Source organism: Aquarana catesbeiana, linkage group LG11, assembly GCF_042186555.1.
Source record: "Aquarana catesbeiana isolate 2022-GZ linkage group LG11, ASM4218655v1, whole genome shotgun sequence".
In the NCBI taxonomy this organism is placed as follows: Eukaryota; Metazoa; Chordata; class Amphibia; order Anura; family Ranidae; genus Aquarana; species Aquarana catesbeiana.
In genome coordinates this window covers 280,497,727-280,522,995 of record NC_133334.1, presented here as the reverse complement: position 1 = coordinate 280,522,995, position 25,269 = coordinate 280,497,727, and the positions used below count along the sequence as shown (strand labels likewise).

At 47.7% G+C, this 25,269-nt stretch overlaps 1 protein-coding gene across 1 annotated transcript in view; it reads left to right on the top strand.

Moving 5' to 3' along the window:
• The window catches only part of WDR59 (WD repeat domain 59), a 112,333-nt gene extending 87,540 nt beyond the window's left edge, over positions 1-24,793 (top strand). The window contains exon 27 of the mRNA XM_073605924.1: positions 24,611-24,793. Within this exon, the coding sequence (XP_073462025.1) occupies positions 24,611-24,732 (122 nt within the window). The 3' untranslated portion in view covers positions 24,733-24,793. The remainder of the gene's footprint in view (positions 1-24,610) is intronic.
• The last annotated feature ends 476 nt before the right edge of the window (positions 24,794-25,269 follow it).

Sequence of the window (25,269 nt, the reverse complement as noted above, 5' to 3'; positions counted from 1 at the left end):
GGGACACTATTCCTCTCACTGACTCCAATGATGGGACACTATTCCTCTCACTGACTTCAATGATGGGACACTATTCCTCTCACTGACTCCAATGATGGGACATTATTCCTCCCACTGACTCCAATGATGGGACACTATTCCTCTCACTGACTCCAATGATGGGACACTATTCCTCTCACTGACTCCAATGATGGGACACTATTCCTCTTACTGACTCCAATGATGGGACACTATTCCTCCCACTGACTCCAATGATGGGACACTATTCCTCCCACTGGCACCAACATTGGGGCACTATTCCTTCCACTAACACTAAGCATGGGGCACTATTCCACCCACTGACACCAATGATGGGGCACTGTTCCTCCCACTGACACCAATGATAGGACACTATTCCTCTCACTGACTCCAATGATGGGACACTATTCCTCTCACTGACTCCAATGATGGGACACTATTCCTCCCACTGACTCCAATGATGGGACACTATTCCTCCCACTGGCACCAACATTGGGGCACTATTCCTTCCACTGACACCAAGGATGGGGCATTATTCCTCCCACTGACACCAATGATGGGGCACTATTCCTCCCACTGACACCAACGATGGAACATTATTCCTCCCACTGACACTGGCAATGGGACACTATTTCTCTAATAACAAAAATAGAGCATTGTTCACTACCACAGACACTGGGCCATTTTCTACTCCCAATGGTCACAGTCCGGCCCCTGTAACGTCTGAAAGACAGTAAACTGGCCCTTTGTTTGGAAAGTTTGGAGACCTCTGTTGTAAATACTCCAAATACATGCTCTGTATAGACAGCTGACTATCACACCTTTGTTCGTTTGTTAGACACCCCAATCCAAAAATCATGGGCATTAATGTTAACTCACCATCTCATACCCTTTGCTCTTTGCAGCTGTAACAACCTCTACTCTTTTATGAAGGTTTTCTCCAAGATTTTGGAGTGTGTCTTTGGGAATTTGTGCCCATTTAGCCAAGAGAACATTTGAGAGGTCATGTACTGGAGGTTGGAGAAGAAGACCTGGTCACATTTGGTGTTCCAATTCATCTCAAAGGTGTTCAGTAGGGTTGAGGTCAAGGCTCTGTGAAGGTAACTCAAGTTCCTCCACACCAGTCTCATCAAACCATGTCTTTATGGAGATGTTGGTTGAGAAGACTAGACTTGATCCATTTCATCCCAAAGGTGTATAATAGGCTTGAGGTCAGGGCTCTGTGCAGGAGACTCGATTTCCTCCACACCAAATATATGAAACCATGTGTTGATGGAGTTGGCTTTGTACACAGGGGCACAGTCATGGTGGAACCGAAAAGGGTCTTCACCAAATCTTTCCCACAAAGCTTGAAGTGCACAATTGTCTAAAATGTCTTTGCATGTTGTAGCATTAACGGTACCCTTCACTAGAAACTAACAAACTCAACAAGTCCCGAGAGGTGTCCACATATTTCGATAGTCAGGTGTCAACTAACATTTACCAATACAACATACACTATATTTGCAAAAGTATTGGGACACCCGCTTTTACACGCACAGGAACTTTAATGGCATCCCAGTCTTAGTCCATAGAGTTGCAGCTATAACAGCTTCAACTCTTCTGGGAAGGCCGTCCACAAGGTTTAGGAGTGTATCTATGGGAATGTTTGTCCATTCTTCCCAAAGCGCATTTGTGAGGTCAGGCACTGATGTTGGGCGATAAGGCCTGGCTCACAGTCTGCGCTCTTATTTATCCCAAAGGTGTTCTGTCGGGGTTAAGATCAGGACTCTGTGCAGGCCAGTCAAGTTTCTCCACCCCAGACTTGCTCATCCACACTTTATTGCCAAAAGTATTGGGTCACCCCTCCAAAGCATTTGGTGGAGGGGGGATTATGGTGTGGGGGTTGTTTTTCAGGGGTTGGGCTTGGCCCCTTAGTTCCAGTGAAGGGAACTCTTAAGGCGTCAGCATACCAAAACGTTTCATGCTTCCACCTTAGTGGGAACAGTTTGGGGGTGGCCCTTTCCTGTTCCAACATGATGGCCCACAAGTGCACGAAGCAAGGTCCATAAAGACATGGATGAGTGAGTTTGGGGTGGAGGAACTTGTCCTGACCTCAACCCCATAGAACACCTTCGGGGTGATTTAGAGCGGAGACTGTGAGCCAGGCCTTCTCATCCAACCTCAGTGCCTGACCTCACAAATGCTCTTCTGGAAGAATGGTCAAACATTCCCATAGACACACTCCTAAACCTTGTGGACAGCCTTCCCAGAAGAGTTGAAGCTGTTATAGCTGCAAAGGGTGGGCCAACTCAATATTAAACCCTACGGACTAAGACTGGGATGCCATTAAAGTTCCTGTGCGTGTAAAGGCGAGTGTCCCAATACTTTTGGCAATATAGTTTATGTTGTATTGGTAAAGGTTAATTGACACCTGACTATCGAAATATGTGGACACCTCTCGGGACTTGTTGAGTTTGTTAGTTTCTAGTGAAGGGTACCGTTAATGCTACAACATGCAAAGACGTTTTAGACAATTGTGCACTTCAAGCTTTGTGGGAAAGATTTGGTAAAGACCCTTTTTGGTTCCACCATGACTGTGCCCCTGTTTACAAAGCCAGCTCCATCAACACATGGTTTCATACATTTGGTGTGGAGGAAATCGAGTCTCCTGCACAGAGCCCTGACCTCAAGCCTATTATACACCTTTGGGATGAAATGGATCAAGCCTAGTCTTCTCAACCAACATCTCCATAAAGACATGGTTTGATGAGACTGGTGTGGAGGAACTCGAGTTACCTTCACAGAGCCTTGACCTCAACCCTACTGAACACCTTTGAGATGAATTGGAACACCAAATGTGACCAGGTCTTCTTCTCCAACCTCAGTACCTGACCTCTCAAATGTTCTCTTGGCTAAATGAGCACAAATTCCCAAAGACATACTCCAAAATCTTGGAGAAAACCTTCATAAAAGAGTAAAGGTTGTTACAGCTGCAAAGAATAAAAGGGTGGGAGAGGGTGAGTTAATACGGACTAAGACTGGGATGCCATTAAAGTTCATGTGCGTGTACAGGCAGGTGTCCCAATACTTTTTCCAAAATAGTGTATCGCCTAAATGTCCCAGTTTGGGAACCAAATTTTCCTGTCCCTTTTTTTTTTATTTACAACACACATGTCCTAATGGCAAAATTTTTATATTTAGTTGTCAGTTTTTTATGGTCAGAAAGCTTGGAGTTATGCAAATATCACCCCCCACGCCCAGAATCCAATGTAGCACGACACCTTACCTTGGACTTCCCACTTGAGGTTCCTCCACCGGGCTCGGGTAAGGAAGCTGCTGAAGGTTTCGGATAAGCTGGGTGAGCTGCAGCAGGGTCAGCCCAGGAGTCGGCTGCGCTCGGCGCCTGTGACGTAAACATGGAGGCTTGCCCAGAAATAAAGAGAAGCTCCTTCTATTCGTCCCCGTGAGCTGCATTGCCGGCTTATTGCCATTGCAGGAGGCATACTGGGGAAAAAAAAAAGACAAGAAAGGTTTAATTATTTTTATATGTAATAAATGAATCCAAAGGTCCGACTGTGCCAAAAACCTACCAAGACTTCTGATCTCTTAGGCTCGCATATCCTCTGTTGCAGAAAACCCATAATACGTTTATCCCTCCTACCCTACAACATATTGTATATAAATCCCATTTAGACCAAGAGTTACTGTGGAGAGAGGAGATGGATGGAGACTGATCTCTTCGTACAGTGCCTTGAAAAAGTATTCATACCCCTTGAAATTTCCCACATTTTGTCATGTTACAACCAAAAACATAAATGTATTTTATTGGGATTTTATGTGATAGACTAACACAAAGTGTCACATAATTGTGAAGTGGAAGAAAAATGATACAAATAAATATGTGAAAAGTGTGGGGGGGAGCATTTGCATTCAGCCCCCTTTACTCTGATACCCCTAACTAAAATCTAGTGGAACCAATTGCCTTCAGAAGTCACCTAATTAGTAAATAGAGTCCACCTGTGTGTCATTTAATCTCTGTATAAATACAGCTGTTCTGTGAAGCCCTCAGAGGTTTGTTAGAGAGCCTTAGTGAACAAACAGCATCATGAAGGCCAAGGAACACACCAGACAGGTCAGGGATAAAGTTGTGGAGAAGTATAAAGCAGGGTTAGGTTATAAAAAAAATCTCCCAAGCTTTGAACATCTCACGGAGCTCTGTTCAATCCATCATCGGAAAATGGAAAGAGTATGGCACAACTGCAAACCTACCAAGACATGGCCGTCTACCTAAACTGACCGGCCGGGCAAGGAGAGCATTCATCAGAGAAGAGCCAAGAGGTCCATGGTAACTCTGGAGGAGCTGCAGAGATCCACAGCTCAGGTGGGAGAATCTGTCCACAGGACAACTATTAGTCGTGTTCTCCACAAATCTGCCCTTTATGGAAGAGTGACAAGAAGAAAGACATTGGTGAAAGAAAGTCATAAGAAGTCCTTTTTGTAGTTTGTGAGAAGCCATGTGGAGGACACAGCAAACATGTGGAAGAAGGTGATCTGGTCAGAGGAGACCAAAATTCAACTTTTTGGCCTAAAAGTAAAACGCTATGTGTGGGGAAAACTAACACTGCACATCACCCTGAACACACCATCCCCACCGTGAAACATGGTGGTGGCAGCATCATGTGGTGGGGATGCTTTTCTTCAGCAGGGACAGGGAAGCTGGTCAGAGTTGATGGGAAGATGGATGGAGACAAATACAGGACAATCTTAGAAGAAAACCTGTTAGAGTCTGCAAAAGACTTGAGACTGGGGCGGAGGTTCACCTTCCAGCAGGACAACGACCCGAAACATCCAGCCAGAGCTACAATGGAATGGTTTAGATCAAAGCATATTCATGTGTTAGAATGGCCCAGTCACAGTCCAGACCTAAATCACATTGAGAATCTGTGGCAAGACTTGAAAATTGCTGTTCACAGACGCTCTCCATCCAATCTGACAGAGCTTGAGATATTTTGCAAAGAAGAATGGGCAAAAACAAATACATATATACACAATTTTTTTTTTTTTTCTAATCCAGAGAAATTTTTTTGGGATTGATGATGAAAAAAAAAAAACATGAAAAAACAAAAACTGTTATTTGAAGGACCTTCCTTAAAATCATTTGTTGTTTACATTTTTTTTTCTGATGGAAAACCAGTTTGTCCATTATCTCTGATTGTTTTTGCACCGAAAATCAACCGAAGTTGGTTGAATCTTTGCTGTTTTTGGAAATGAATAGTCCCTTCTATGACCAGGCTTACTGCACTTTTCTTCTACAACTTCGGGCCACGCCATGCCACCCATGCCTGGCCCTATGGCTCCTCCACAGGTGGAAGACGGATACCATACTGGCATAGACTACAAAATAAAGTGTTTTACTCACAGGAAGGAAAGTCGCCATTTCTCAGAATCGGGATATTGCAGCCAACTGTCCGTTCCTCTACTCCGTATTCGTCCTATGTCCTCCCGTCCCCCCTCTGCCTTTATAGTGCACCCCCCCCCCCTTCCCAAACGTCCCTCGGAGTGTCGGGTGTCCCTGTGATCTCACCCAGTCTCAGGTTCTGTGTGTGTCACTCATGTTACACACTCGTACAGATTACTGAATGAATCTTATGAATTAAACACCGAGGAGTGTTTCCCGGCCACACCTCACATCTGTCCACGTCCCGTGACTTTTCTGTCCGCACGGCACCATTATATCGCTTTAATGACATTCAATGCCGAGGAAAACCCAACACCCAAAAGCCCATCCGGTGTGTTTTGGGAACGCTCTGATTTACACCCAGTTGGCTTTGTTATGGAGAAATGTTCAGAGGTTCTAGTACATATACAGCGCCTTGAAAAAGTATTCATACCCCTTGAAATTTCCCATTTTTTGTCATGTTACAACCAAAAACGTAAATGTATTTTATTGGGATTTTATGTGATAGACCAACACAAAGTGTCACATAATTGTGAAGTGGAAGGAAAATGATAAATGATACAAATAAATATGTGAAAAGTGTGTGGGGGGGGACATTTGTATGGCGCCTCCCGGAGTCAATACTTTGTAGAACCCCCTTTCTCTACAAGTCTTTTTGGTGATGTCTCTACCAGCTTTGCACATCTAGAGAGGGACATTTCTGCCCATTCTTCTTTGTAAAGTATCTCAAGCTCTGTCAGATTGGATGGAGAGCGTCTGTGAACAGCAATTTTCAAGTCTTGCCACAGATTCTCAATGTGATTTAGGTCTGGACTGTGACTGGGCCATTCTAACACATGAATATGCTTTGATCTAAACCATTCCATTGTAGCTCTGGCTGGATGTTTCGGGTCGTTGTCCTGCTGGAAGGTGAACCTCCGCCCCAGTCTCAAGTCTTTTGCAGACTCTAACAGGGTTTCTTCTAAGATTGTCCTGTATTTGTCTCCATCCATCTTCCCACCAACTCTGACCAGCTTCCCTGTCCCTGCTGAAGAAAACCATCCCCACCACATGATGCTGCCACCACCATGTTTCACGGTGGGGATGGTGTGTTCAGGGTGATGTGCAGTGTTAGTTTTCCCCACACATAGCGTTTTGCTTTTAGGCCATAAAGTTGAATTTTGGTCTCCTCTGACCAGATCACCTTCTTCCACATGTTTGCTGTGTCCTCCACATGGCTTCTCACAAACTACAAACAGGACTTCTTATGACTTTCTTTCACCAATGTCTTTCTTCTTGTCACTCTTCCATAAAGGGCAGATTTGTGGAGAACACGACTAATAGTTGTCCTGTGGACAGATTCTCCCACCTGAGCTGTGGATCTCTGCAGCTCCTCCAGAGTTACCATGGACCTCTTGGCTCTTCTCTGATGAATGCTCTCCTTGCCCGGCCGGTCAGTTTAGGTGGACGGCCATGTCTTGGTAGGTTTGCAGTTGTGCCATACTCTTTCCATTTTCCGATGATGGATTGAACAGAGCTCCGTGAGATGTTCAAAGCTTGGGAGATTTTTTTTATAACCTAACCCTGCTTTATACTTCTCCACAACTTTATCCCTGACCTGTCTGGTGTGTTCCTTGGCCTTCATGTGCAAATCGCGCTGCACTTTCTATATGGAATTTCCGAGGGATGGCGCCATCTCCGGAAGTGGGGGAACGATACCTGTTAAAAACAGGTACCCATTCCCCGCTCCCCCCTGAAAGGTGCCAAATTTTGCACCGGAGGGGGGGGGGGAGACGGATAAGCAGAAGTTTCACTTTTGCATGGAAATCCGCTTTAACCATAACCTGGTGAACCCTAAACAACCTCTGGAGGAACCCCAGACTTCCCTAGAACCCTGGCTGAGAATGGGCGATGTAGATATACTTTCTAACACTTTTTGCCATTTGCAGTAAATAAGGCAAATAATAAGTTTGACCACAAAACAAGAAACACATTTTGTATTATGAAAGCGGGAAGGTCTTCATCTGTATGGAGCGATCGACGCACCACATTACTTCCCCGTTTCCCCATTTTATTATAACCGGTTCCCTTTCCTACTTCCCCATAGAGAGTGGGAGGAGCTTAGTGACACTCTTCATAAGAGAAATGTGGGGGGGGGGGGTCTTTTCTGACATTCTTCTGAAAATGCTATTTGCCCCATTTAAAAGGGTTACTCCACTTTCATGGGGGAACAAAAATAGCAATTAAAAAAACAATAATAATCTAGCGTATATAATTGCTACAAAAGTCCTATTGTAATTGGATGTTATTACAAATTCTCTTTCCTTTTCAATCTGCAGCCGCTGTAAATTCTGTAAAATGCAATATGACATGTTGACATGCCAAATCGGCGGCTATTGCCGGCAATGGCACCGTCCAGATCGGTTCCCAAAAGCAGTTCCTGTACTACTTTTGGCAACTTTGGGGGTGCGATTTCTGTGCAGGAACCCACACAGATGTCTGTCTCATCGCCCCCCCATCCCCCCCCCCCCCCCCCCGAAGTCGGGCTGCATTGCCAGTTTGAAATGATGCGATTTCAGCTGAATTTGCACGATTTTTAACCCGCAGCAGTGTGAACCCGGGCTTAAGGGATGCATACCCTGTCACTTTCCTCATTAGAGCCCTGCAGGTGCACCAGTGGATTGATACTGATAAAGTCAGTCCCATTCACATTCACACTGAACATGGACACAGAGAAACAAACCATTTTTTACTTGAATTATTTCCATTTTTCAATTCTTTAGTTAAATAATCTATAGTTTTCCCATTCTTTACATAAATTATGTAAATGTTCCCATTCGTTAGGTAAATCATGATTTCCCCAGAAATCTGCACTCAGATTTTTGGCATCCCCTGCAACAAAAATGTCATTTTTAGTGAGATACGTCCAATAGGAAATAACATCTAAAGGGATGCAGACCCTGCCGCTTTCCTCATTAGAGACCTGCAAGTGCACAGCTGATTGATAATGATAAAGTCACTCCCAGTCCTCTTCACTCCACACATGGACACAGAGAAACAAACAGATATTTCTTCACAATAACAAAAGGTCGGGATCTGCTACAAAGTTTGTTACATTCCCTGCAATGTCCAGAGATCACCCAGAAGCGGGGGGGGAGGGGTTATTCTCAGTAAAAGTGGAGTTACTCTTTTAATGCTGGATTTAGGAGGATGTGATGGACTCACCCGGGACAGAGGCTTCTGGAGGGGACTGCAGGCTAGCCTCCCGCCCATAGTCAGTGAGAGTCCGGAGTCCGTCACACCCGGACTGTTCATTTCAGTGACTATCTTCCCATAAGATTATATCTGCATTTCATGTATTCTATTCATGTTATCTTCTGTAGACATCCTAAAGCCCTGAGACTGCCACTGGTGCCGCCATCTTGGATGTGATATCAGCAGTCCTGTTAAACTCACTCAATTGACTCTCTATAGTGCCCCCCCCCCAGTTTATGTAGGGAAGTGAGAGGCGGAGGAGCTGGGTCAGCACACACATTAACCACAATGTTATGTTTCAAATGCCGCGTTATGCATTGACATTCCTCCTTAGACCCAGCCTGTCCAGGACAGTACGGTCACTTGCTGACTGGGCACCATCCACAGGCAGCTTAACTCTTCAATAAGACGCAGAAGTTGCATCCAAAACAATTTTGCTTCAGATAATTCCATCACAGAGAATGTTTGTTTTTTCCATTTTTTTAAAGTGTAAGAAGACAATAGTTTACCTAAGCCCTGCCTTAGGCTGCATTCATACCTGAGCGTAGTGTCTATATATATATATATATTTTTTTTTTTCACGTGTTTCTATACAGTTTTTTTAAGCTTTGCCGTATTTTTTATTAGCCAATAGAGAAAACTATCATCTGATGAATCATTTGTTGATAGGTTTTTTTTAGCTTTTCCATCAGCTTTTTTTTCTTTTTTTTTTTAATTATTATTATTATTTATTTGTTGGTTAGGGTAAGGGGTTAGGGTTAAGTTAGGATTAGGGACTAGGAATATTTATTATTTATTTTTACTTTTTTTGTTAGGGTTAGGATTATTTATTTATTTTTTGTTAGGGTTAAATTGTTAGGGTTAGGATTCGGGATTTAGGGGTTAAGGTTAGGGGTTAATTATGTATTTATCATTACATAGTATTCATTTATTGTATTTATTTATGATTATTTTTTATTTTTTGGGTATTTATTTTACTTTTTATTATTATTATTATTATAATTATTATTATTATTAGTAGTAGTAGTAGTAACACCCTAACACTAACAAAAAAATAAATAAATAACTCCAACCCCAAATTCTAACTCTAACCTCACCCTAACCCCTTACCCTAACAAAAAAAATTAAATAAATAATCATAATTTTTTATGATTATTCTTTTATTTATTTTGTGTTAGGGTGTTACTACTACTACTACTAATAATAATAATAATACATGAATAAATACATGTAAAATAAATAAAAATAATCCTAAATAAATACATTAAATGAATACTATATAATAATAAATAAATAAATAACCCCTAACTCTTTAAAAAAATATATAATAATAATAAAATAGTAATAAATAACTAAACACCCTAACACAAAATAAATAAAACAATAATAAAAAAAAAATATTATTTAGTTTTTTGTTTGGGTTTTTATTTATTATTATTATTATTATTCAGGAGCCACATGTGTGTAATGGTGTTATGTTTCTCCTGAAGAAGAGAACTTCGCCCTAGAAATGCGTTAAGCCTCCAGAGGACATATGGAAGAAACAGGTAGAGTCTAGCTAGGACTAAACTAACTAGCACTAAACAGGAGGGGAGGGCAGAGGAAGATACCAAACTCACATTAGTAAACAAGCTGTAGTGGTCCAAAAGCGCCACTAGATATCAGCATACTACAATACAACCTAATGCAGATCAATACAACACAGAAAAATGACATAGAAGTGGGGCGGGACATAGACGAATAGAAGAGGAAGGGCTATGACATTCAAAGAGCGGGGGGATTGTGCTAAGTAATCACATTTTCTAGAAAACGCAAAAAGACAAATCGCATATAAAATACGGAATCTTTCTGTGCTTTTACCGGCAATATGTCTACGTTGGTGACAGGGTCTCTTTAAAGTAGATTTGAACCGAATCACTAGAATATCATATGAGCCGTCACACATTCGGTCATTCCAAAAGCTGTTTTTAATATTTTCAGATCTGAAGATTTCATTATATCTGTTATATTATATATATCTGTTATATTATATCTGTTATAGGGTGACCACGGTCTCACAATTGGGCTCCTGCATCGTTATGGTGACATACTTGGCACTGGCACAGTCCATTGTGGTCACTATTAGGAAGCTGCATTGTTGTCAGCTCCATCTAGTGGCTATAATGCGGTATTTTCCTGAAATACCTCAATAGAAAATAACAATAGCTCTCCCAGCAGCCAGCATCAAAAGACCCTTCAGCGGCCAGCATAGGTAGAACCCTCCTTTAACAGTAGATCCCTTCCAGCAACAATAGATCCACACCATCAACAATAGTTGTCCCCTACAACAATAGATGGATCTATTGTGTTCCCCGGGCTCCCCTGCATTCTTCCTGAACTCCCCTACATTCCTCCGAGCTCCCCTACATTCCCCCGAGCTCCCCTGCATTCCCCCGAGCTCCCCTATGTTTCCTCCGAGCTCACCTGCATTCCAAGCTCCCCTACTTTCCCCCAAGCTCCCCTGCGTTCCCCTAAGCTGCCCTGCATTTCCCCCGAGCTCCCCTACATTCCCCTGAGCTCTCCTGCATTCCCCCAAGCTCCCTTACATTCCTCTGTGTTCCCCCGAGCTCCCCTGCATTCCCCTGCATTCCCTCAAGCTCCTCTATATTCCCCTGGGTTCCGCCAGCCCCCCTGCTTTCCCCCAGCCCTCCTGTGTTTCCCTTGTGTTCTCCTGGGCAACCCTACATTCCCCTGCGTTCCCTGAACTCCCCTACATTCCCCTGCGCCACCCCGAGCTCCCCTATGTTCCCCCAAGCTCCAATACATTCCCCTGCATTCCCCCAAGCTCCCCTACGTTCCCCTGTGTTCCCCCGAGCTCCCCTATATTCCCCTGCGTTGCCCTGAGCTCCCCTATATTCCCCTGCGTTGCCCCGAGCTCCCCTATATTCCCCTGCCTTCCCCCAAGCTTCCCTATGTTCCCCTGCGTTCCCCCAAGCTCCCCTGCGTTCCCCCAGCCCACCTGCATTCCCTCAGCCCCCTGTGTTTCCCCTGTGTTCTCCCGGGCTCCCCTACATTCCCCTGAGCTCTACTGCATTCCCCCAAGCTCCCCTATGTTCCCCTGCGTTCCCTCAAACTCCTCTATATTCCCCTGGGTTCCGCCAGCCCCCTTGCTTTCCCCCAGCCCTCCTGTGTTTCCCTTGTGTTCTCCTGGGCTCCCCTACATTCCCCTGCGTTCCCTGAATTCCCCTACATTCCCCTGCGCCACCCCGAGCTCCCCTATGTTCCCCCAAGCTCCAATACATTCCCCTGCATTCCCCCAACCTCCCCTATGTTCCCCTGTGTTCCCCCGAGCTCCCCTATATTCCCCTGCGTTGCCCTGAGCTCCCCTATATTCCCCTGTGTTGCCCCGAGCTCCCTTATATTCCACTGCCTTCCCCCAAGCCCTCTATGTTCCCCTGCATTCCCCCAAGCTCCCCTGCGTTCCCCCAGCCCACCTGCATTCCCTCAGCCCCCTGTGTTTCCCCTGTGTTCTCCCTGGCTCCCCTACATTCCCCTGAGCTCTACTGCATTCCCCCAAGCTCCCCTACGTTCCCCTGCGTTCACTCAAACTCCTCTATATTCCCCTGGGTTCCGCCAGCCCCCTTGCTTTCCCCCAGCCCTCCTGTGTTTCCCTTGTGTTCTCCTGGGCTCCCCTACATTCCCCTGCGTTCCCTGAATTCCCCTACATTCCCCTGCGCCCCCCCGAGCTCCCCTATGTTCCCCCAAGCTCCAATACATTCCCCTGCATTCCCCCAAGCTCCCCTACGTTCCCCTGTGTTCCCCCGAGCTCCCCTATATTCCCCTGCGTTGCCCTGAGCTCCCCTATATTCCCCTGCGTTGCCCCGAGCTCCCCTATATTCCCCTGCTTTCCCCCAAGCTTCCCTATGTTCCCCTGCGTTCCCCCAAGCTCCCCTGCGTTCCCCCAGCCCACCTGCATTCCCTCAGCCCCCTGTGTTTCCCCTGTGTTCTCCCGGGCTCCCCTGCGTTTCCCCGAGCTCCCCTACGTTCCGCCAAGCTCCCCTACAATCTCCTGCGTATCTCCGAGTTCCCCTGCATTCCCAAAAGTGCCACTGTGTTCCCCCAAGCTCACCTACATTCCCCTGCGTTCCTCCGAGCTCCCCTACATTCCCCTGCGTTCCCCCAAGCTCCCCTACGTTCCTCTGCGTTCCCCCAAACTCCCCTACATTCCCCTGAATTCCCCCAAGCTCCCTTATGTTCCCCCAAGCTCCCCTATGTTCCTCTGCATTCCCCCGAGCTCACCTACATTCTCCTGCGTTCCATACCAAGCTCCCCTACGTTCTCCTGTGTTCCTCCGAGCTCCCCTGTGTTCTCCCAAGCTTCCCTGTGTTCCTCTGAGCTCCCCTGTGTTCCCCCGAGCGCCCCTGTGTTCCCCCAAGCTCCCCTGCATTCTCTTGAGCTCCCCTGCGTTCCCCTGAGCTCTCCTGTGTTCCACAAAGCTTCCCTGTGTTGCCCCAAGCTCCCCAGAGCTCTCCTGTGTTCCTCGAGCTCCCCTGCATTCCCTCGAGCACCTCTGCATTCCCCCAAGCATCCCTGCATTCCCCCAAGCTCCCCTGCATTCCCCTGAGCTCCCCTGTGTTGCCCCAGGCTCCCCTACGTTCCCCTGCATTCCCTCGAGCTCCTCTATATTCCCCTGTGTTCCCCCAGCCCCCCTGTGTTTCTCCTGTGTTCTCCTGGGCTCCCCTACATTCCCCTGCGTCCCCCCGAGCTCCCCTACATTCCCCTGCGCCCCCGAGTCTCCCTATGTTCCCCCAAGCTCCGGTACATTCCCCTGCATTCCCCCAAGCTCCCCTACCTTCCCCCGAGCTCCCCTACGTTCCCCTGTGTTGCCCCGAGCTCCCCTATATTCCCCTTCGCCGATGTTTCCCCTGCGTTTCCCCAGTCTCCCTGCATTCCCTTAGCCCTCCTGTGTTACCCCTGTGTTCTCCCGGGCACCCCTGCATTCTCCCGAGCTCCCCTGCGTTCCCACAAGCGCCACTGTGTTCTCCCAAGCTCCCCTACATTCCCTGCGTTCCTCCAAGCTCCCCTACATTCCCCTGCATTCCCCCAAGCTCCCCTACATTCCTCTGCATTCCCCCAAGCTCCCCTGCGTTCCCCCAAGCTTCCTTACGTTCCCCCGAGCTACCCAACGTTCCTCTGCGTTCCCCCAAGCTCACCTACATTCCCCTGCATTCCATACCAAGCTCCCCTACGTTCCTCTGCATTCCTCCAAGCTCCCCTGTATTCCCCCAAGCTCCCCTGCGTTTCCCTGAGCTCCTCTGCGTTCCACCAAGGTACCCTGTGTTCCCCTGAGCTCCCCTGTGTTCCCCCGAGCGCCCCTGTGTTCCCCCAAGCTCCCCTGCATTCCCTTGAGCTCCCCTGCATTCCCCCGAGCTCCCCTGTGTTCCACCAAGCTTCCCTGTGTTCCCCCAAGCTCCCCAGAGCTCCCCTGTGTTCCCCTGTGTTCCCCTGAGCTCCCCTGCGTTCCTTCAAGCTCCCCTGCATTCCCCCAAGCATCCTTGTGTTCCCCCGAGCTCCCCTGTGTTCCCCCCGAGCTCCCCTGCGTTCCCTCAAGCTCCCCTATGTTCCCCCAAGCTCCCCTGTGTTCCCTCAAACTTCCCTACACTCCCCTGCGTTCCCCCAAGCTCCCCTGCGTTCCCCCAAGCTTCCCTGTGTTCCCCTGAGCTTCACTGCATTTCCCCGAGCTCCCCTGCGTTCCCCCGAGCGCCCCTGTGTTCCCCCAAGCTCCCCTGCATTCTCTTGAGCTCCCCTGCGTTCCCCTGAGCTCTCCTGTGTTCCACAAAGCTTCCCTGTGTTGCCCCAAGCTCCCCAGAGCTCTCCTGTGTTCCTCGAGCTCCCCTGCATTCCCTCGAGCACCTCTGCATTCCCCCAAGCATCCCTGCATTCCCCCGAGCTCCCCTGCATTCCCCTGAGCTCCCCTGTGTTGCCCCAGGCTCCCCTACGTTCCCCTGCATTCCCTCGAGCTCCTCTATATTCCCCTGTGTTCCCCCAGCCCCCCTGTGTTTCTCCTGTGTTCTCCTGGGCTCCCCTACATTCCCCTGCGTCCCCCCGAGCTCCCCTACATTCCCCTGCGCCCCCGAGTCTCCCTATGTTCCCCCAAGCTCCGGTACATTCCCCTGCATTCCCCCAAGCTCCCCTACCTTCCCCCGAGCTCCCCTACGTTCCCCTGTGTTGCCCCGAGCTCCCCTATATTCCCCTTCGCCGATGTTTCCCCTGCGTTTCCCCAGTCTCCCTGCATTCCCTTAGCCCTCCTGTGTTACCCCTGTGTTCTCCCGGGCACCCCTGCATTCTCCCGAGCTCCCCTGCGTTCCCACAAGCGCCACTGTGTTCTCCCAAGCTCCCCTACATTCCCTGCGTTCCTCCAAGCTCCCCTACATTCCCCTGCATTCCCCCAAGCTCCCCTACATTCCTCTGCATTCCCCCAAGCTCCCCTGCGTTCCCCCAAGCTTCCTTACGTTCCCCCGAGCTACCCAACGTTCCTCTGCGTTCCCCCAAGCTCACCTACATTCCCCTGCATTCCATACCAAGCTCCCCTACGTTCCTCTGCATTCCTCCAAGCTCCCCTGTATTCCCCCAAGCTCCCCTGCGTTTCCCTGAGCTCCTCTGCGTTCCACCAAGGTACCCTGTGTTCCCCTGAGCTCCCCTGTGTTCCCCCGAGCGCCCCTGTGTTCCCCCAAGCTCCCCTGCATTCCCTTGAGCTCCCCTGCATTCCCCCGAGCTCCCCTGTGTTCCACCAAGCTTCCCTGTGTTCCCCCAAGCTCCCCAGAGCTCCCCTGTGTTCCCCTGTGTTCCCCTGTGTTCCCCTGAGCTCCCCTGCGTTCCTTCAAGCTCCCCTGCATTCCCCCAAGCATCCTTGTGTTCCCCCGAGCTCCCCTGTGTTCCCCCCGAGCTCCCCTGCGTTCCCTCAAGCTCCCCTATGTTCCCCCAAGCTCCCCTGTGTTCCCTCAAACTTCCCTACACTCCCCTGCGTTCCCCCAAGCTCCCCTGCGTTCCCCCAAGCTTCCCTGTGTTCCCCTGAGCTTCACTGCATTTCCCCGAGCTCCCCTGCGTTCCACCAAGCTTCCTTGTGTTCCCCCAAAGCTCCCCTGTGTTCCCCCGAGCTTCCCTGTGTTCCACCAAGCTTCCCTTTGTTACACCAAGCTCCCCAGAGCTCCCCTGTGTTCCCCCAAGTTCCCCTGCGTTCCCCTGTATTCCCCCAAGCTCCCCTGCGCTCCCCCAAGCTCCCCAGAATTTCCCCAAACTCCTCTACATTGCTGCTCAAAAAAAGCCCTGGATAAGAGTCAGACCTCAGCACAATGAATGTTACATAGTTACATAGTAGGTGAGGTTGAAAAAAGACACAAGTCCAACCTATGTGTGTGATTTTATGTCAGTATTACATTGTATATCCCTGTATGTTGCGGTCATTCAGGTGATTATCTAATAGTTTCTTGAAGCTATCGATGCTCCCCGCTGAGACCACCGCCTGTGGAAGGGAATTTCACATCCTTGCCGCTCTTACAGTAAAGAACCCTCTACGTAGTTTAAGGTTAAACCTCTTTTCTTCTGATTTTAATGAGTGGCCACGAGTCTTGTTAAACTCCCTTCCGCGAAAAAGTTTTCTCCCTATTGTGGGGTCACCAGTACAGTATTTGTAAATTGAAATCATATCCCCTCTCAAGCGTCTCTTCTCCAGAGAGAATAAGTTCAGAGCTCACAACCTTTCCTCATAACTAAGATCCTCCAGACCCTTTATTAGCTTTGTTGCCCTTCTTTGTAGTCGCTCCATTTCCAGTACATCCTTCCTGAGGACTGGTGCCCAGAACTGGACAGCATACTCCAGGTGCGGCCGGACCAGAGTCTTGTAGAGCGGGAGAATTATCGTTTTATCTCTGGAGTTGATCCCCTTTTTAATGCCAATATTCTGTTTGCCTTATTAGCAGCAGCTTGGCATTGCATGTCATTGCTGAGCCTATCATCTACTAGGACCTCCAGGTCCTTTTCCATCCTAGATTCCCCCAGAGGTTCTCCCACCAGTCTATAGATTGCATTCAGATTTTTACCACCCAAATACATTATTTTACATTTTTCTACATTGAACCTCATTTGCCATGTAGTTGCCCCTCCCCCATTCATTTGTTCAGGTCTTTTTGTAAGGTTTCCACATCCTGCGGAGAAGTTATTGCCCTGCTTAGCTTAGTATCGTCTGCAAATACAGAGATTGAACTGTTTATCCCATCCTCCAGGTCGTTTATGAACAAATTAAATAGGATTGGTCCCAGCACAGAACCCTGGGGAACCCCACTACCCACCCCTGACCATTCTGAGTACTCCCCATTTATCACCACCCTCTGAACTCGCCCTTGTAGACAGTTTTCAATCCATGTACTCACCCTATGGTCCATGCCAACGGACCTTATTTTGTACAGTAAACGTTTATGGGGAACTGTGTCAAATGCTTTTGTAAAATCCAGATACACCACGTCTACGGGCCTTCCTTTATCTAGATGGCAACTCACCTCCTCATAGAAGGTTAGTAGATTGGTTTGGCAAAAACGATTCTTCATGAATCCATGCTGATTACTGCTAATGATACCGTTCTTATTACTAAAATCTTGTATATAGTCCCTTATCATCCCCTCTAAGAGTTTACATACTATTGATGTTAGGCTAACTGGTCTGTAATTCCCAGGGATGTATTTTGGGCCCTTTTTTAAATATTGGTGCTACATTGGCTTTTCTCCAATCAGCTGGTACCATTCCAGTCAGTAGACTGTCGGTAAAAATTAGGAACAATGGTCCGGCAATTACTTGACTAAGTTCCCTAAGTACCCTCGGGTGCAAGCCATCTGGTCCCGTTGATTTATTATTGTTAAGTTTCCCCAAGTCTAATTTTAATTCTATCCTCTGTTAACCATGGAGGTGCTTCCTGTGATGTGTCATGAGGATAAACACTAAAAAATGTTTTATAGATAGACCCCTAATTTTCGTTTCACACTTGTGCGTGGTGCGAGATCGCATGTGATTCACACCGCACTGCAGTACAAATCACATGCGATGCCCGTGCGATGCGATTTCAGCCATACAGATAGCATGGCTTGAATTCGTATCTCATTCGGACCAAACTCACACAGGACCCTTTTTTTTTGGTCCGCTCCAGAATCGGATGGCATTGGGTGTTCACACTGATTCACGTCCGAACTGTCCGTTTGCAGTACGATATCCGAGCTGAAATGGGGGTGTCATTAACATTGTATTGACACTCCCAGTAGTTCGCATAGTGCAGTGTGAACTGCCTCGCGAGTCGGGTGCGATGCAGGAACTCGCAGTGGATTCGCAGGGTCTCCCGCATCGCACCAGTGTGAACTGGGACTGACTGTTGATTGTTTATGACATTCGGTGATTCAGCAAACGAAAACGTCCTCCAGTCGGGGGGTTTGCATCTTCCTCCTGGACTCAGGTTAGAGTTCTTCCTCAGGCCGGGGCTGCAGAGGTCACGTTTGGTTTTCATGGCGGCCGGGTGCCGGGATAATATTGGCGTTCTTCATTTCTTGCCGCGCCCTTGATGTGGGGACTGCGACTCGCTTTCTTTCTGTCCGGTAGGGGAAGGGTGAAAGCCCACATTCCGTCCCATGAATGGGGCCCTTGTTGGACCGTCTGTGGGGGGGAGGGGAGGGGGGTTACTGTTTGGGGACAGTCACCAGATTGGGACAATGGGCCCCCCCCCCCCCAGTGGAGGAGAACCAGCTGTGACTTGCAGCACACACTCCGATTGTCCGCTCATAACATTGGCCTATGTGTCTCACCCACTCCGTCTCTCTTCTGGGTGGGGGGTGAATTTACTGGAACGAGCTTCAAGCTCCGTGGGAGAAAACGACGGCAAAATATAGAGGCTGTGCGGCGCCGGTCGTTGTGGAACTACAACTGCGTGCATGCAGGAGGCCGGAATACAGCGTCCAACCCACCAAAGCCTTTGTGATTCATACGGTGAATGTGGCCACGCCCCCACTCTTCTGTGTCACGCAGATGTGCCGCAGGGCTTGGCTGGGTCCTTAAGGCGGAGACTTGCAGCTTATCTGCGTGGGGGGGGGGATGCGTCATTCTCGCCTAGGCGAAAAAGCAGGAAGCACCGCTAAAAAGTTTCCAAAAGTAAAGTAAAGTGTATCCAATTGTGGAAAAGTGAGAGGGAGGAGCCAGGAGACATAAAGTTCTTTTGATTGGATGAAGGTCCACTTTAAAGCGGTTATTTAAACCCAAAAGCAAACATTGATTATATTGCAGCTTATCAATTCTTAGATGTGATGGCTGCATTCCTTTTCTTTTTTAGGCTTTCTTTTCTTTATTTTCACCTGATGATCCAGACAATAAGTCCGATGTTTTTTTCAACAGAACAAGACTGTCCTGCAGATGTAGCAATTAGAGCAGGGGTCTCCAAACTTTCTAAACAAAGGGCCGGTTTACTGTCCTTCTGACTTTAGGAGGGCCGGACTGTGGCCATCAGGAGTAGAAAATGTCCCAACATCACTAGTGGTAAACAATACCCCATCTTTGGTGTCAGTGGGAGGAATAGTGTCCCATCATTGGTGTCAGGAGGAGGAATAGTGCCCCAACATTGGTGTCATTGGGAGGAATTGTGCCCCATCATTGGTGTCATTGCGAGGAATTGTGCCTCATCATTGGTTTCATTGAAAGGAATAGTGTCCCATCATTGGTGTCAGTGGGAGGAATAGTGCCCCATCATTGGTGTCATTGGAAGGAATAGTGTCACTTCATTGGTGTCAGCGGCATCAATAGTGCCCCATCACTGGTGTCATTGGGAGGAATAGTGTCCCTTCATTGGTGTCAGTGGAAGGAATAGTGCCCCATCATTGGTGTCAGTGGGAGGAATAGTGCCCCATCATTGGTATCAGTGGGAGGAATAGTGCCCCATCATTGGTGTCATTGGGAGGAATAGTGCCCCATCATTGGTATCAGTGGGGGGGAATAGTGCCCCATCATTGGTGTCATTGGAAGGAATAGTGTCCCATCATTGGTGTCAGTGGGAGGAATAGTGCCCCATCATTGGTGTCATTGGAAGTAATAGTGTCCCTTCATTGGTGTCAGTGGCAGGAATAGTGCCCCATCATTGGTGTCATTGGGAGGAACAGTGCCCCATCATTGGTGTCATTGGGAGGAATAGTGCCCCATCATTGGTATCAGTGGGGGGGAATAGTGCCCCATCATTGGTATCAGTGAGAGGAATAGTGCCCCAACATTGGTGTCATTGGAAGGAATAGTGTCCCTTCATTGGTGTCAGTGGGAGGAATAGTGTCCCATCATTGGTGTCAGTGGGAGGAATAGTGACCCATCATTGGTATCAGTGGGAGGAATAGTGTCCCATCATTGGTGTCAGTGGGAGGAATAGTGCCCCATCATTGGTGTCAGTGGGAGGAATAGTGTCCCATCATTGGTGTCAGTGGGAGGAATAGTGCCCCATCATTGGTATCAGTGGGAGAAATAGTGCCCCATCATTGGTATCAGTGGGAGGAATAGTGCCCCATCATTGGTGTCATTGCGAGGAATTATGCCTCATCTTTGGTTTCATTGGAAGGAATAGTGCCCCATCACTGGTGTCAGTGGGAGGAACTGTATATAAAAAATAGATCAGCGCTAGATATAAATATAGCTGCTGGCAATTGAGGAAACACACAACCCTCTAGTGAACAAAAAAAAAATATTAAACAAAAAATTATTATTGCTGCATTTTTTTGCTTATTGGGAGGAATTGTGCCCCATCATTGGTGTCATTGGGCCCCATTTTTGGTGCAGCGGTGGCCACTCCGTAAGGGGCACTGCCCCCCCCTAATCTCCATGCAGGATGCCGGACGCATGGATTTCAATGGGGTTTTTCTTTTTAAGCATATGATTAGAGCCTGAGGCTCTAATTTGGCTTCGAAAAGGGTGGGCTCGGGGGGGGGGGGGGGGGGCGCTGATCACTGCACCCCAAGCCCACCCACTTGTGACATTAGCGTATGAACATTTGCTATTGTCTTCCTGCTTCTTCTCCTGGCCAATCAGGACAGGAAGTGGGTCCTAAGATCTGATTGGCCGGGGTGGGGGAGAAGCGACCAGATTGGCTGGAAGGAGAAGCCAGGGAAGCTGGCCACAACCTGGATGGGGTAAGTGCGGGGCTGGTGGGTGAGTGGGCTGGCAAGGGTAAGTGCGGGGCTGGCTGCCTGGCGGGGGGAGGGAGGGGTGGAGGGTTTGTTTGCTGTCCCCCCCCCCAAAAATGGAGCACCAGCCATCACTGTTGGTGTCATTGGGAGGGACTGTGCCCCTTCGTTGGTGTCAGTGAATAAAATACTGCCCCAAGGGCCAAATAAAAGCAAGCAAAGGGCCGCATCTGGCCCCCGGGCTGCACTTTGGAGACCACTGAATTAGAGGGTTGAGACCATTTACCACTGACAGGGGTGCCTACAATGATCAGCTTTTATTTCTTCATGTAAAACCTTTATCCCAAAAGTAACAAAACTGTTACTGTAACTGATTATAAAGTGTGATCTGGAGTTTGGTTTCAATTTGTTAGTGTATCTAAATCTACCAATCCATCTAACACTCCCCTCACAGATTGATACAGGAGGTGTGTTACACTAATACAGGAGGTGTGTTACTGGCCAGATCACCAGGTGAAAACAGAGGTTAAAAAAAACCAAAGAAAAGAAAACTTCAGCTATACTGGACGAAACGCGTTAGCGCGATACTCAGTATCTCGTGTCATTTTACATGTAGCCAATAAAGAATCGTCATGAAGACTACACAGAGTTTCTGGCTTTATTTGCTGTGAATTCGATAGAAATCTCCTTTACAGTCAGTCTATCCCAATGACGGGAACTGAATATATATTTCATATCGATATCTGGGAACTTTGTACCTGGAAACATTCTGGTGGCTCCCTGAGTCAACACAAACACAAGACGGTTGCAGGATGACGTCACGTTCCACCCAGGAACCTCGTATAGATTTTTCCGGTTATGAGTGTCTGCTTATCTGGCTTTGCCCAATGAAGTGTGAAAGTTCAATAAACTTTATTTAAAGACCACCCCTGGCACTCCAATATTGATGTTAGTCTCGGGTCAGCCCTTCCCATCTTTCTACTTCAGAGGAAACCTTGAAATAACTTTCAGGTCTCCGAAAACCCCAAAACTAAAATTAGTTCATTCAGAAGTCAATAAAAAAAATTGCCATCAGGTGGTCAATGGGAAAATTGCCATCAGGGGTCAATGGGAAAATTGCCATCAGGTGGTCAATGGAAAGATTTTCCCACTGACCCCTGATGAACTCATTTTAGTTCTCAGAGAACCAGCCAGTGGGAAGAACGCCTCCATCACAGTTGTGGGTCAGAACTCCATATTTACTGCCAATTTAAAGAATCAATGGTGCCATGCTATTAGTTTGTGCCAAGTGGCATTGCCCCCCCAAATCATCAGATGGGAGGGAAATTGGTTAAAGCTCCAGGAACTCCTAGTAACCTCTGGAGGAACTGATGGTTGAGCTGATCAAAAACATCATTGGTGCCATAGGCGTGCTCAGGAGGTGTGCCAGGTGTGCCTGGGTACACCCTGATCACTCTGTGCTGTGCCGGTTCCCCCTACTGTCCAGGCTTCCCCTCGTGTGTTGTGCCCCCCCCCACCACCACAGTGCTGCTGGTTTCCCTCCTTTCCTCTACTCTAATATAATATAATATTATATTCCCTTTTATGTCTTAAAGAGGAAGTAAACCCTGATGGGTGTTACTTCCTCTTTGTTTCCCTGCAAAGGTAAAGCATAATGGGCTAGTATGGATCACTTACCAGCCCATTATGTGTCACTTACCTGACACGGGAGCCTGCTATGTCACCGCTGTCCCCTCTGCTACGGAGCTCCCATTTTCTTTCCGGGTATCGTGGCTCTGGCGCTGTGATTGGCTGGAGCCGCGATGACATCACTCCCGCGCATGTGCATGGGAGACGCCACTAACAGCATATCGCTGTTAGCAGCGGCATGGAATCAGCACAGCCCGGGGTGATTAGGGTGTGCCCAGGCACACCCAGCACACCCTGTGCACGCACCTATAAACTAGTGAAAGAGCCTGCCTGATTAGATACAAAATGAATGTGATTTCTTTTTAGGTAGGTTCTCATGTTACATAGTTTTGTTAAATGTAAAGGACATTGTACATGGATTGTGCAGACAAATTGCAATGTGTATGGTAAAATGAACAGCTGCAAGAAGTTTCCTGCCGGTGTCTTGTCGAATACAGTCCCCTATACAGAAGTGTCCGCCCTGTACTGCGCAGGCGCAGTACGGAGGACAAACGAGACGCCGAAAGTCTCCGAAGTTCAATAGCTGATCGTCAGCTGTACACGGCGCCTGCGCATTTATTCTTACCCTATGTCCAGGATCATTCCCCACTATCCAAGTGGACATAGAGTTAGAATAAATAGTTGCCGAGCGCAGCGAGGCCGTGCCCGAAGCGTGGCGAGCGAAGCGAGCCCGCGAGGGGCCCTCTTACACAGCCATCGCTAACAGGTGCCCGAGCGCCGTGTACAGCTGATGGTCAGCTGATCAACTTCGGACATTTTCGGCATCTCCTGCTGCTCCGTACTGCGCAGGTGCTGCGCCTGCGCAATACGGGGCGGACACTATCTGATAGGAGGACACTATATGTCAGAACACCGGCAACCTGTAGTGGGTGGAGCCTGCTGGGCCCCTCCCACAGTCCTGCTCTCTCTCCTTGTGAAGGGGGACTGACAGTGGCAGCTGGGGATTTTTTAGTTTGGGGCGGTGGCAGACAACCACCCCTCCCCCCGCAGCACCTCAAAAAAACCCCAACACCCCCCCCCCTGCTGTCTGCCACTGGCACTTGCCCCATCAGCGGCGAAGATCGGCGGGCACATCAGGCAGGGGTCAGAGGGCGGATCGGCGGGCACCATCATGATCAGGCTGCGGCTTCCTCTTCTCTTCCGCCGTGCTTCTCCTCCCCTCCTTTTATAGGCGTCCAATAGGATTGCTTGTCCTATCAGCCAATCAAGTGATGGGTATCAGACCCATTTCCCGATTGGCCGGGAGGATGATCGGTGTTGCAACAGTGAATATTCATTCGCTGTTGCAACACACCTGGGTGTTTTCCGGACGCAATGCTCTGCGCCCCGAGCCCACCCTATTTTGCAGCCTATTAGAGCCTCTGGCTCTAATCGGGTTCTTCAAAATACACCCCCACCCCCCATCATAGGAATTCATGCGCCCGGCGTCCTGAAGGGGGCCAGGCGCATTGATAGGGAGGTTGGCGAAGGTGTTGGGGGGGGGGGGGGGGCGGCGCCCGTGTGCCCACAATGGACGAATCTGGTCTCCGCCCCCTCCTGTAGTTTTCTTTGCACAGAGTATTACAGCACAGCCATAATGTCACTGCTCCTTTTACAAGGTAATATCTGGGTTTGCAAAGGCATTTCATGTAAACAAAGTGGATTTATATCCGTTGTGTCTATGGAATAATATAGTTATCTATGGTGCACCCGGCTGGCTTCAACATACTAATAAATAATAATAACAATAATAATAATAATAAACAAACAATACAGATCAGAACTGTGTGGAGCCTAATTTGTGCTTCTGGCAATATTTTATTTATATGTTATACATTTATTAATATTTATTATTTATGTATTATTATGTATTTGTTATTTATTTATGTATTATTATGTTTTTGAAATATGTTTATTATGTTTTTTATTATTATTTATGTATTGTTTTTAATAATATGTATTTATTTATTTATTATGTTTTTAATTGGACTTATTTATTATGTTTTAATAATTATTTATTTATACATTTATTGTTTTTAAATTGTATTTATTTATTTGTTTACTTATCATTTATTTATTATAGACATACAGGGCAGAAGAAACTTGGCTTATGGTGTTGTTTCTTCAGAGCTGCAAACAGGGATAAGGATGACCCTTTCCAGAGCCAAACTGTGGATCCAAAGACAGAATATTCTTCCTGTTTGAATGTAGAGCGTAAGGGTTAGAACCCCTGCATGTTTTGTTTATGGCTGCCGGAGATTGGGCCCCCCCCCCCCCCCATCTATTGGTTGATCATTGTGTGCGGGGGTCCAGGATGAATACAGAATGGGTGTGCAGACAAGGTGGCTCAGTGACTCTCAGTGACTCTCAGTGAGTCTCGCAGGATTCCAGAAGCCGCGGGGCGACCATCAGGACTGAATTTGTGGCAAAAAAAGCCAAAAAAATTGTGTTGTCACCGGAAAATAATTGAGGGGAAATCTTCCAGTAAGGACGGTGGTTCTGGCAACAACTGACTGAATATTTTTACACTTCGCACTTCACTTTGCGTCTCCTAAACCGAAAATGAACTAAAATCTCCCCAATGGGATACGGGGATTTATCCGTTCCCTACCGTAGCCAAAAAAAAACAAAAAAAAAAGTCTTACATATACAATAAAAAGTTATGTTTTAAGTATACAATTAAAAGATTTGGTCACATATACTATATATATATATATATATATATATATATATATATATATA